The 13,156-nt window shown below is 44.5% G+C and overlaps 1 protein-coding gene across 2 annotated transcripts in view; it reads right to left on the bottom strand.

Annotated features, from left to right (window-relative positions):
- The window catches only part of LOC124211045 (guanylate cyclase 32E), a 30,413-nt gene that overhangs the window by 16,054 nt on the left and 1,203 nt on the right, over positions 1–13,156 (bottom strand). Inside the window, exons 1-5 of one of the 2 annotated variants that reach the window (XM_046609690.2) lie at positions 6,755–6,874; positions 6,443–6,646; positions 4,938–5,135; positions 3,042–3,164; positions 1,927–2,122 (exon numbers count right to left, since the gene is read on the bottom strand). In XM_046609690.2, coding sequence (XP_046465646.1) covers positions 1,927–2,122; positions 3,042–3,164; positions 4,938–5,135; positions 6,443–6,631 — 706 coding nt within the window. In that variant the 5' untranslated portion in view covers positions 6,632–6,646; positions 6,755–6,874. Of the gene's footprint in view, positions 1–1,926; positions 2,123–3,041; positions 3,165–4,937; positions 5,136–6,442; positions 6,647–6,754; positions 6,875–13,156 lie in introns of those variants that run through there. The other variant, XM_046609689.2, reaches the window with a different exon arrangement.

Raw genomic sequence — 13,156 nt, 5'->3', positions numbered from 1 at the left:
CTTCTTTGTTACTATTATAGTTTTATTCTCTCTTCTCTCTCTCTCTCAACGTCTGTCTCATATTCGGTGTAATTTTCAAGCATTTTCAAAATGTTCGGGCTATTTATAACACACGTACTCCATACGTGTAAAACGATTTACGCACGTATCTCGCGCAGGTACGTGCGGCACGATTCAACGTGATATTATAGCCACGTGGTGTAGCCTCGCGCGTTGGATTAGGAGAAATACCATGCGGGTTATCAGCTGATATGCAAAGCAGCTAAACGACGTGCGGAACGCGTCGCGACGCCGATTGTGGGTCCTCCTCCTCCTCCTCTTCCAGCGTATACTCGTATACTCGTGGTATACTCGTGGAGTTCTCTCTCCTTCACCCCAATTGTAAATTGACCTAATCGCAATACCTGTCATCGTGCCGATTCAGCGGGAATAACTTGGCCAATTTCCCTCAAATGCAGCCAATTTTTAAAATGGGTGGAATTGATTTCCGGTCAATTTAATGTGCAGGTCATTGCTTCTTATTTTCCTACATTTTCTCTTCCTTTTGCGAAAGATTCTTGACCGCTTCTATTTGTTGCATCGTTACCCGCAAGGACGGCACACGAATCAAATACTTATTTTTATAGCTCGTGATTTTTCAAATAAAATCCAAAATGTTTCAGAGTCTCCGAGAGTTTGTCGTAATATCGACGAAATTTTATATCGCGTGTCTTGTTCGAGCCGGTACAGGTAACGTTTTAAATCGCGATATCGTAAAGGCTGGAAGGCCGCACAATAATGAAATGTTCCTATTCTGGTTGTAAAAACTGTTATTTTCCGAAGGGAACGTTATTTCGCGACAGCGATTACAGGAGTTACCTAATTGGATGGAAACACAAAATGAAAAGAGAGGGAAAAAAAAAAAAAATATAATGGAGTTGTTTGAAACGGTGAAAAAAAAGAAACTCTGACCTCTTTCAGTGACCTTTAACCACATTTCCCCAAAACACCAGATTTCACGCGTAAGCCTGTATTATATATTACGTTATTTGCAGCCACGATGAAAATGGACCACAATTAGGAGCGTGGGCAGTAAAAAAGCGAGTTTCTAGTCGAATAAATAGGTTTTAAAATAGAAGTGGGGGATACCGGTTGGTGGAGGAAACAAGTCGGAGTGACGGAGCTCATCAATCTGCAAGTTCGTTCGATTGAATCGTTATTTTCCCATCAGGGTTGTTCGTTGGCGAGATCATGGAAGAGATAAGGCGATAAACGTAAAATGAGAACCGAGCAAAAACGTCCTCGCCTCGGGGCCTCGTTATCCCTCGTCGAAAACTAGCGGCCATAACCAACTTGTCGAACGTAAGCGTAAGCGTACGGGTACGTACGTATATACCTGCTTACGTACACGTATGCATATACGTAACACATATATACGTATACACGTACAATACACACAGTTATGCATACAGATACGTAGAGAGAGATTCAACCGTGAACTCGTCAAAGTATTTCACGTCAACCGAACCGCAACTTTCCAACTGACTCTTTCACTTTTTTTTTTCTTTCCTTCTTTCTTTTTCTTTTTTTTCTTTTACTCTTTCTCTCTTTTTTCCACCGTCTCCATCTCCTTCTGCTCCGCGGTTTTTCCCGTGACATATACGACAGGCTGATTGATGCTCCTCTCCGAAGAGCGTCGCAGCTTGTCAAATTACGGACCTCGGGAGAAGGATGGAGTGTTAGTTTTTTTTTAGTTGTAAAACGAGACGAGGAAAAAAAAAGAAGTGAAATTTTCAACGAATAAGTATTTTTACCAGCGAGAAATAGTCGCGCGCAGACGAGATCATCTAGGTATACGTAAATGCATACCTACACACACACACGTGTATTGAATATGTCAACGGGGAAAAGCCTCGCGGAGGTTAAAAAGCAAAGCAGTTTACTCACTCCGTGTCTCGTGGTAGGTGTCCTTAACGTGCTGATGAAAAGGGTTGTCCACGTAGGTGTGGAGGTACGGCTCGCCCCAGCATTTCAACGAGTTCAGAGTTATGCCAGCCGTATCAAAGGACGACAGTATCGTCTCGGCCACAGTAGACATCTTGTTGAACTCGAAGAGGGTGGAGTTCATGTACATGAAAGTCACCTGTTGCACGCGAGAGCGGTAAGCGTGTAATAGAAATCAGTCGTATTATAACCGAGATTTACCCCAATACAGATCGACCCACCCTCCTATTTTCATCCCTTAACACCACTTCGCGTTATATCGGTAAACGGGAGACGGGCACCGGATTCTCGAGGTGTATTTGGAGAGGTCCAAACAAGGATCCGGGGTCCCATTCAACCGGGAATGTTTGCACGATTAGTACCCAACGTGCTTTCACCCCGCGTGCATTGTGTATGGACGAAGGAAAGGAGGAGACGAGGACGAGGACGAGGAGGTGAAGGAGGAGGGGGAGGATCCGGTGTACGTTCACCCTCGCCTTCCGAGGAGCAAACACGGCGTCGTCGTCACCCTCCCTTCGGGAGAATCAACGCCCGGCGTCGGTTTCCCTCGAGTTTTGCACAGTTTTTTACGGTCCCGAATGACACGTGACGCGCAACGCACCCCGCGAGCGTAAATCACCGTCATTCAATAGTTTGCGGTTCTGCTTACGAGCGGTCTAATCGTTGCGGGGTTGTGTCGAATTCCACCCACTCGATCAATTTCCCATGGGAATAAAGTGTTTTCGCGACAAAATACTGACGGATATCAGGGATTTATTAGGGTGCCGAAACAGCACCGTCTTGCAAAGGTGAACGTGACAGGTGCGAGGAATGTTTGTTTATTTTCTTGTAGGGGGAAAAATATCCCGCAAGGAAGAAATTGGCCCCGCAGAGACGAAGCGTTATTTGTCATCCGCGGATTTTGAGAGGCGATCGACCTTTCGGCCGATCGTGTAGGCGAGGGAATCTTGGAACGAAGGAACGCGGATACAGGACTGCTCGTATATAATACGAAAGCGAGAGCAGAAACTGCGGTTGAATTGGGAGGAAATCGTTTCCTTGCAAAAACTGATACTCACTTTGGTCCAGTTGAAGGCGAGCAGGACCGAGACGACCGATTTGGATATCTGGGTGTCCGGTGGTCGGGTTCTTGCGAAAGTTGGAAACTCTGCTTTGTCCGAAGTTTCCCGATGCGTGCAAAACTGCGTAAAAGGAGGAAAAAAAGAGTAATATCGTGTGGAATACAGAGTTCGGAACTTGGTTATCGACTATCCGGGCAGCCGTTCGGCGAGGCGTCGACATCTCATCGTTAGTTCGATATACTGCGATAAAAACTTTTCGACGGACCGGCTCTTACTTACGTTCTTCGCTCCTCGTCTCCTCATCCGCGTGCGTAAATATTCGAAAAATCAACCCACGGGGGATCAAAATCCGCTCCATTTTACGGAAAATCGAAACCCGCGCAACGAGAGATTCCTAATCCTCCTCTTCTCGTCTCTCCGTTACAGAGTATAAAATGAGGAAAGAACGGAGAATAAATAAATGAGTTGAAGGACAGGAAGAGGTAACGACGGAGCCGGCGAACTAGTTCGGCATTTGCATTTTGCTCGCGGTTTACTCAGCCGGCTGTGCGAACGCCGAGGAAAAACAGCCGTAAGTGCGAGTGTGAGGCAAGAAACTCGGTTCAAACGTTTCTGTGAAATGGTCTTCATGCACGCGGAAACGAGAGCTGGAGACAGGCATGCTTTCGCTGAAAAATATATCACCGCTGTACGAAGAGAATGAAAATTAAGTCACGCGTCCCGCTGTTGTTCAACTGCAAAGCTCGCTGAAATTCAGGAAATACATGTGGCAATATATCCAACTACCGTACAACGCAACGTCGCGGAATAGCTTCGGAATACAGATTGACGCAAAGCTGGTAAAGTGCATGCAGCAATCTCTCGGAGCGGGAATTTAATTAAAGAAGTTTCCTCGCCGGTTCTTTTAAATCGGCAAAAGCTCCGGCAGCTACACAACGCAGGTACCGCGGTATTTACGGGCACGGTTTAATCGGCACCAAAGCTCGGCGATCCTTCGACCCCTCCGAGCTGACCCAAAAATCCATCGTCAGATAAGCTCGCGGTTCGTTCGTGCGCGGTTTCCACGATTTTATCGGCCCGGCCGAGCGGAAGTCGGGAATAATCAGAGCCAAGAGAGGCACGGACCTCCTGCCGGCTTCTCCGAAAGACGCCTGCAACTCGAGGCACGAAGCACTTTCTGAATTACTGCCCGGTTTAGAACCCCGGCTACGTCTACTATCTCGAGTATAATTGCGACCTGACGATGTCGTAACTCCGACCCTCGACTCAACTTTGGTAATTCGTTATCAAAGTGTCGCGTGACGACGCTCACCGTGTACGCGTACCAGCTCCTTGTGTGTTATGTGACGTAATTGAACGCCGTTTCAGGATGCCGAATGGCATCCGGCGACTTTGACAAATTACGAAAGCACGCGCTTTTGTCTTGCAAATTCTAATCGTAACTCGGAATGCTGAAAACAAATCTATACGACTTGTTATCCTCGATTCGGCTTATCGACAATGTGAAATTTATGAAGACTTATTTATCATCAAAATACCTCGGCATTGTCAGGTTATAACCGAATAGTGAAATTGGTCCCGTCTCACTAGCCAATGAGACAAAAAATACATCCCCTAAAAAAATGTTCGCTACATCGCATCGTCCCGATTTTCATTTCAATTCAGTATAGATCGTACGCAAACATGATGTGTCGAAGTTCTTCAAATTTTCAATATTCTAAAACTAAGAGAACCAGCCAAAATCCAAGCAACTGTATAATCGGTAAATCGAGTACCTCGTTTGTCGATATCATCGCATGCTGCAGAAAATAACGACTGGTACCTGCTTGACTGGGGGTTAATTAGATACCGAGCCGATGCTGGAGGCGAATAAGAGAGGAAGAAAAAACTTACGTAGGAAATCATGGGTAGGTTGAAAGCAGCGGCCATCCGTCCCTCGTGAATGCAAGTTTCCTGGGGTCCGATGTAGGCGCTGATATTTTTGGTCCATAGATCGGCGGTCATGAGAATGCTGGTCTCCTCTTCGCCGTAGGTCTCGGCGACAATGAAATCGAGTTTGTGTCCCCGTTTCGCCAGTTCGCCCGAGTTAACCTTTCGAGTAAAAAGCCCGACGAGGTCCGCAATAAGGCGGATAACGAAAGCTTTATGAAGTTTATTAGATTTCCCCGAGTTTGGCGGACACTCTCCCCGCCATTTCAACCACTGATTTCTGTCGATTGTGCGGGGAAGAAAAGCCTGCAGTCGAGTTTTTTATCCGTCACGTAGCCAATCACGGTTCCCTTCGGGAACTAGGCTTTCGGGTTATGCGGGCCCCCCGCATACGCACAAACGTTGCAAAATTACCAACTAACTCGCACCCGATTTGTTCCTAACTCGAGTAATTACGCTGCGGGCTCGCCGGCCGGTGTGCTTTTACCGCGAAGTCACACAGGAACGTTTCAATCTACTTCAAATAGATACCGCACGGGATTTAGGCAATTGATTAGTCATGCCGACTAAGCCGCGCACCGCGTCTGCCGGTTATTTCGAACCATCGAATCATTTTTAAACACGATATTCTATTTCAGATGTACTTAGCTGGGGGGCCTGGCGGGAGAAATGCAAAAAACTTTACCCCCCATTTTTCATCAACGTATTTTTAAAAGATTGGCAAACTCACGGAGAAATATTTATTTTTCATGCGTTTACAGAGCATAGAATTTAACTTTTCAAACTGACTAATCGAATCGTTACGTCGAGTAAGAAACTTAATTTTACCCCGCACCCAAAAGCAAGGTTTCGTTCCGACTGGAAAATATTACCGTCTTTTATCAAGCGGAATTTGACAAAGTATCGAAGCTTGATGTACGACGTACACAGTTTTTTTTCGTTCACCAAAGTGCCGAGATGACGAGAATAAGACCCTACTCAACTTTTTGCCCACATAACTTCAGACTAATACCAAATAACTGAAGGTATATCCAGTAATTGAAATATTTCTTTTCATCGCAGAGAGTTTCGTCTCTGGGCGATAAAAGAAGTCGAGATATCGAGGGTGGAAAGGTGGTCCAATTAACAGGGAGAGTTTCTTGAGTTTCAATTTTCAGGCTTGTTTAAAAATCCAAATTGGAGAACCGACAGTCCCGCGGAGAAGAGCTTGATTAGCATTTATCTCGACGAGTAATTACGAAGTTCAAAAGCCTTCCTACTTTCCGTTTTCTTTTCACTTCTCCGTTTATTACGGGATTTTTTCGCAACCTTTTTCCCGGAGGAACCGTCGCGTATAGAACTCCCTCGAATCATCAACGCATATTATAATGTGTAATTAAACTCGTATCGAATCGCAAAACTCGGTTTACGCCCCGCAAGGTCAGAGTTCGGCGATCGAGGGCTGAAAGCGAATAAAAAATCGTCCTCACCTCATCCACCGCCAGGCTTATCGCCCCGGAAATTAGGAGGCCGGGTCTCTGGTACTCCATATCTTCGGGTCTCCGTTTCGAGCCGGTGATGTAGCCCAGAGTGAACGTCCTGGCGTCAACACCCCCGAAAAACGTGGCGAGCAGAGCCGTCAGAAGGACACATGTCCGCCTAGCCTCGACTTGTCGCATGCCAAGCGGTGGAATCTTGAAATTGAAAATAGAAAATGACAGATACTCAAAAAAGAGAAATCCTCGTGGACTCGGTTTCTCCCTCAAAAACCCCCACGGTTATCACCCAGAGTCGAAACGTACGAGGGGAAGAGAGGAAATTTATAATTTTCGCTGGTAAGGAGTACCAACGAAGACTGGAAGTCGAGCTCCTGGTTTCGCCTCGTCGGTCGCCGATCGCAGACTGGGAAATACCGGGTCATCGAGGCAGGATACTTTCGGTTACTCAGTTTCTAGAAGTGCGCCGCTATGCGTTCGTAATGGATAAAACCGGTAAGCCACGTGGGGTCGCAATAAAGACAATCAGGCACCCAGGGCGACTTGTGCGCGCCGCTTTTTCACCCCCGGGAGTCTCGCGCTTTTACCCGATCCCGAGGGAATTAATGGATCTTCTTTTCAAACGTCGATGAATTAAACCGCAAGCATTGCCGCAGCTGTCGGGCCAATTAAACTAATCACGACGATCTCGCGAAGGTCGCTTCAATTTTTCTTCCACCTCAGCTTCTGTAATTTATTTTCTACCGTAAATCTCTCCGTAATCGTAAATGAGCGGTATTTGATCGAACGGTGAACGCGAGACACGTGGCGGAAGCGAATGTAAGTTTGAACGGAAGTTTAACACACGGCATATCAATCTCTGGCACAAATAAAAAAACAGCCATGTTTCGTCGTTGGATTTAATTTTACGATGTAGCGTACGAGTCGTAGGTATGCGTATAACGTGTGTTACCAGATGGCTGATCGATCTACCGGTTCGAAGATCGCTCCGTCGTGCGAGATGCCGATTATTGGATGTTCGTCATCCCAAAATATTTTTACACGCGCTCTTACACTTATAATACAAACGAACACGCGCACCGTACGTTTAACAGGCTAACTTATGCCGCTCAAGCTGCACATCTTTCTCACGGAGAAGTTTTCCAATTATCTCAAGTGAAAGAAGAGCGTGAAAATAAAACGAGAGGGTAGGAAAAAGGGAATAAAACGTGGCAATTAAAACGGCGGGTCTGCAGACACCGGATTACGGAATATCTTTCGTTTCGTCCGCGAGTTTTGCTTCAGGCACATGACAAACCGAAGCGAACGTATTGCGGATAATTACGAGTATGCTAATTAAAACGTAATCGGATGAATCTAATTAGCTCAGGAGATCCCAGACTCGATATACCTACTCGGGTATAATATTAATACAGTCGTACAGACGTCGGTTCGGTAAAACGGCGGATTTTACCCGAAACTGGTTTCATAAATCGGAAGCAGTCTGCGCAGATCTCGGTAAATCACTGCAGGCTTTGGGTGTAATTTGTTCGATGCTGAATTAATTCCCGTGGAAAAGCTGATGAAGTTACAGGCCAAACCGCAAGAATTTTTCCTCTCGCTTTAGGGATTGGTTGACTAAATTTGCAACAATCGCAGACTCGGTCTAGGATCGCAAAAGCTGCCGTTTCATGGTCTCTGATATTTCGACCGTTGGCGAACGAGAACGCGACGAAATTCGATTCGCTGGTTGGAGCAGGTAATTAAAAAATGCTTCGAGGTGAGGTGAGTCGGGCCCGTTGAGCCAAGCTAGAAGCTGAGCTAAGCTGCCGATTTAGTTGCCGGTAGAACAGAGCATTGAGAGAGACTTGCGTAACCTGTAGACGCGTCTGTCAATGCCCTCTAAATTGTCGTTGCGCAATCGCGTTACATACGCGAAACGCGTATTCACATTCGTGTGTTCATATTATACCTACTAACATCATACGTGAGAGCGCGATCTTTTCAGAGGTCTCTACGGTTAATTTATCCGTTCACCGTAGGTGAATATAAGCGATTCCGATGACGCGGTTCGCCAATGTTCAATTTTCTCTACCGTTTGTTTTTGTTTGCCTTAGCAAATGTTCCAATCTTTACCCGAGTGTGTCCTCTTCCCTGCTCTCCCGGTATTAATAACACTCTCGGTGACTATTTTAATAACACACATCAAACCTGACCGCGAACCGCTTCTCCGACAGCTCTGGCCGTATTTATTTTAAATATATGGACCGAGACTCTGTTGCGTAATTCAGACAAACCTGCAAGCTTAACGTAACCCTACATCAAGGTTACGCGCTTCTCAAATCATCTCTTGGCACCCTTCTGCCTACTGTACGTGGAGTAGGTGATTCCTCTCGCACACGTGTCTCAACGCCCGGCTTACAAGACTTTTTATTATACTTGTCAACCGATCACCCGCAGGCTGATCATATTGTGGGAGAACTTTCAACGCTTACATTTCCTGTCCGAACAATGATATACGTCTTTATTACCATTCAACACAGCTCAAACTGGTGGATAAGCATATACGAACGACTTTTTTGTGATGTTGGAGAATGATTCGTATAGGATACAGCACGACGTTATTTCTACGGTTTAATCTCGGAGGATTGATTACAGAGCGATTACGAATGTTAACGAATTACAATATTAATGTACGGACTGCTATATTCTCTCTCTATCTCTCTCTGTGCTTTTGCTAAATTTATTACACCCGGAGTTTAAAATTACGACGTATCAGGTTCTGTGAATGTGAGATTGAACTAATTTCAATGAAATTTTCGCGATTCCTTGGCGACAGGAATGATCGTTGTTAATTTCTAGACGATCGGGTGCTTGGCAGTGATTCAAATTAGATATTCGAGGATATCAGAGTTTGACAAATCTGAATTTTTCAACATTTTAACAGCCCGAATCGATTCACGTTATCGAAAACACATGGAGAATTAGAAAACTAGACTAAAAATCCTTATGCTTGTGTTATGCAGCGATGAGCCTCAATTCTGTTTTAGATGCTGATTGAAACTGACGGCCTGTCAAATATGCCGAGTGCAAACAAGCGACGGGTTTATATTCGTTTCTCCCGTTAATACATTAGGCCTTTGCTCTCTTGAGATGACGCAACACATTTTCTGCCTTCGACAATTTTCGGAATTTTTGAACGAAGCGCTAAATTGAAATTCTTGTTGTTTCAATTTTCCCTCTCTTTTTCAGTTCGTCAACCGAAAGGCACGTCTGGAACATTAATAACGTTTATATATATATACATATATATATACATATATATTACTTTCATAAAATCCACCTTACGCCGAGGATATATTATATTTAATATTAAATTTTGATAACATCCTCAAGGACCAGAAAACATACACAACACCTACGAGAAAAAATATTAAGCTCTAAATCCTGGAAGGGGAAGCAGCGATGCGGTAATAAATGTCCTCAAGCTGCACGAGGAAGAGCTTAGACCTTAAAGCTTCTATATCTATTTTAGAGCCTCGAATATTGGTGGTATATTATTTTCGCGCCTCGGAGCCGATAAAACTAAATTCCCGGCAGTTTTCGAACGGTCAATTTTATCTTGCGCTACATCTTCGTCGCGTATAATGATAACGATACAGGCCCGTTACGAGCGCGTGTGATTCGCGAATTATCGTTTTACGAGTCGATCCGTTATGCCGCAAGCTCAGCACCTCATCGTCTCCCTTTTCGGTCCAGTTACAGCATATACGAGGCTATCAAAAGCCGCTGGCGATTCTATGTCACGTCGGATTTACTCACGACCGCATAAATCGAACCACTTGAAACCTCGCGGAGCAGGCTCGAGCTGTACGGAAAAACGTGCGACTTATCCCTCCAGTGGAGAAATTCTATTCCCAATTCTTCTGCGAACCCACCCCCCGATGACGTCACCGTCCTGTCGATGTCACTACGCGGATTCCGCAAGGTCAAAGCTCCCGGAGTTACTGGGCGAGGGTCGGAGTTCGGACAGTGAACAAAACTCTTCTTTACTATCACGTCGAATTTTATTGCGGAAATTTTTATTAACTCCGATTAGTGCCTAAAAATTCGCACGAGGAATTCGAACGATTTATTCCAAAGAATTTCGAGACTTGGAACCATCGGAAATTTGGACTGTTTAGAATTTTTAGCATTCCACAGATCGATGGGGTTCACTGTGAAATATGAATCCTTGGAGCTTCCTCGTCACTTGGAATCGCTGAGTTGATCATCCGCAGGTTCGGAATTCTGGAACGATATAAAATACGGACTGACCAAGGGTTCGTAATTCTTCGCCTAGTTTCTCGTGATAATAATTTCTCGGGTTTTAACTCGGGCCGCGTTCCTTCTTCCGGAACGCAATCTTCGGCTAAAAATCTGCGGTAGAAGAAAATTTGCATGTTTTCAGATGCACGAGAGCGATACGAGAACTCAGCAATGAGGCGACGTTTGTTATCGCGGGAAATACGCGTTGCACGGGGAGAGATCGACGATAATGGGAACTCGGGAGCTCGGCTGAATTTTCGCTAAGCGTTTAACGCCGTCGTCTCGGGACTCGATCGTGCATCAGTCAACGAGCAAGTCTAGTGAAAAATTAAATTTCGGATTTTCCAGGCGATTCCCGCCTATCCGCGTCTGCCACCCGCTCCGGGATTTTCCGTGATTCCTGCCGAACTGGGGCCAAATCGGCTGCGGAAAATTCGCAAGCACATTTGACACACGTGCAAAGCCCATTTTGGATAACGTTACAGCGCTCTCGCCAACTCATATCCGATATTCCCACCGGTTCTCATATAATTTGCGAAAGATGTGCAAAAGCGTATGAAAATCTAGGGGGAGGGATGCAAGTTTCGGAAGGGATTCAGATTTCCTTTGGTTTCCTAAGCGATCGGGGTAAGAAAACTTCGACAAGGTGAAAAACATTCAGATTCGTTTAGGGTGATACATATTTGTCTGCAATTTGGACCCTCGCTAAGGAATCATAAGAATTGTTCGAAGATGTCGGTTCACTGGAAATGGAATATTTTCATTACCGATATATTACGAGATACGATCTTTCAAAAAATACAAATCTATGAAGTACTGGCATTACAAACAAAGCCTGAAAAAGCTTCGTACAATGGTTGAAAAAATGAGGTTATAATAATTTAGAATCTTCTCCATTTGGTGATCGTTAATAATATCGTTAAAATGTTGTAAAATCGAATATTTAACAACGCCAAAATGATAAAAAAAAAGCGTTTTGGTGAATTTGGAAACAACAGTTGTCGGAATGAAATTGGTCGTAATGTAATGAAATGAAACGAATCTACCAGATTTTTAACCATTTTGAAGTGATTTCAAACGAAGTGTCAATTTCTCAACTTTTGGTCATTAATTCCGGTACTTTGCACATTTTACGCTTAAGAAATCTTTGTAACTTGTATCCGAATTGAATAATTCATTGAATACTCAGTGTACGATTGTCTTGTAATAGAATTATTGATTATCATCGACGTTTTACCAACCAATCTTCTCAAAGTACGTAGATAATTAATATCCAGAAACAGAGGGTAGTCCGATTACCGTTATCTAGCAAAGTGACTTCAATTTTCACGTAGTAATCTAAATCTATGATATAAATACAGATAAGAGTTGTTAAAAGTTTCATGCAACGGATACGCCATTGCAGAAAATATAAAAAATTTTCGAAACCAACTACTTTTCTGAAGAGTTAAAAGAACCGCAACAACTAAAAGTAGATCAAACTTTGTTCCTCGTATCTGCACGATAATTGATAACAATTGAAGTAGATTTCACAGGCCCTGATATTTTACTTGTATCACTGATTTTTGTTGATACGCACTGATTTCTTACCAGCAACTGAGTTCTTTGTTAAATGATAACCGCCTGACCGAGTTCGTATTTTCGGTACTGGTCAAGGCGATCCCAAACCAAGCAGCCCAATTCTTCGATCTGGTTCGATACCAGAAATGCGGAATTCCGGGATTTCCAGTTCTGAAATTGGATTGGATTCCCCGACTCCCAGATGCAGAAGTGATTTGCTGCCGGTATCTTCACACTCGTCCGAATCCAAATACGCGACTCGCATACCTCGCTTCAATCGCCCGGGGCTGTCATCGCGAACTCGGAGTGAAAGAAGGAGCCACTCGCTTATAACGATGCTCCAAGTCTTCTAACTTACAAGCTATTACCACACCCGCTCACCTAACAGCGTTTAAACTACGTCGGATGTGCATCTCGGTGGCGAAGCGAGCGTCAAAGAGCGCCAAATGCACACATGTACCATAACACGTATTATATGCCGGTCAAACTCATCGCCGTAGAACTTTGGCTGTCACCGCGCTAATGCCGAAGGCGTTAATCGTTTGCAAACTGCGAAAAGAAAACGTTTCGCCAATTTTTAAGCGGCATCGCTGCTCATTCAGCGCGAAATTTAAAAGCGAGAAACACTCGGGCATGCACATATTTGCATTGAGCTAATAAAATCGTGGCTCTCGTTTCCTCCTCCGTCTTTTTGCACCGTGGTTGAGTAAAAATCGCGCGAATTTTACGAAAAAATTTATTCTTTTGCCAGAGACGAGAGGAATATTCTCGGCAGATTACGTCAAGGTTCTACGTTAATTCGGAATTGGAGAATTTCTCCACATTCAACTGTACTTAAATTAAATAGCCGCAGCTATGTTC

This window comes from Neodiprion pinetum, chromosome 2 (assembly GCF_021155775.2).
Source record: "Neodiprion pinetum isolate iyNeoPine1 chromosome 2, iyNeoPine1.2, whole genome shotgun sequence".
Taxonomy (NCBI): Eukaryota; Metazoa; Arthropoda; class Insecta; order Hymenoptera; family Diprionidae; genus Neodiprion; species Neodiprion pinetum.
This window is presented reverse-complemented; position numbering and strand designations above follow the sequence as displayed.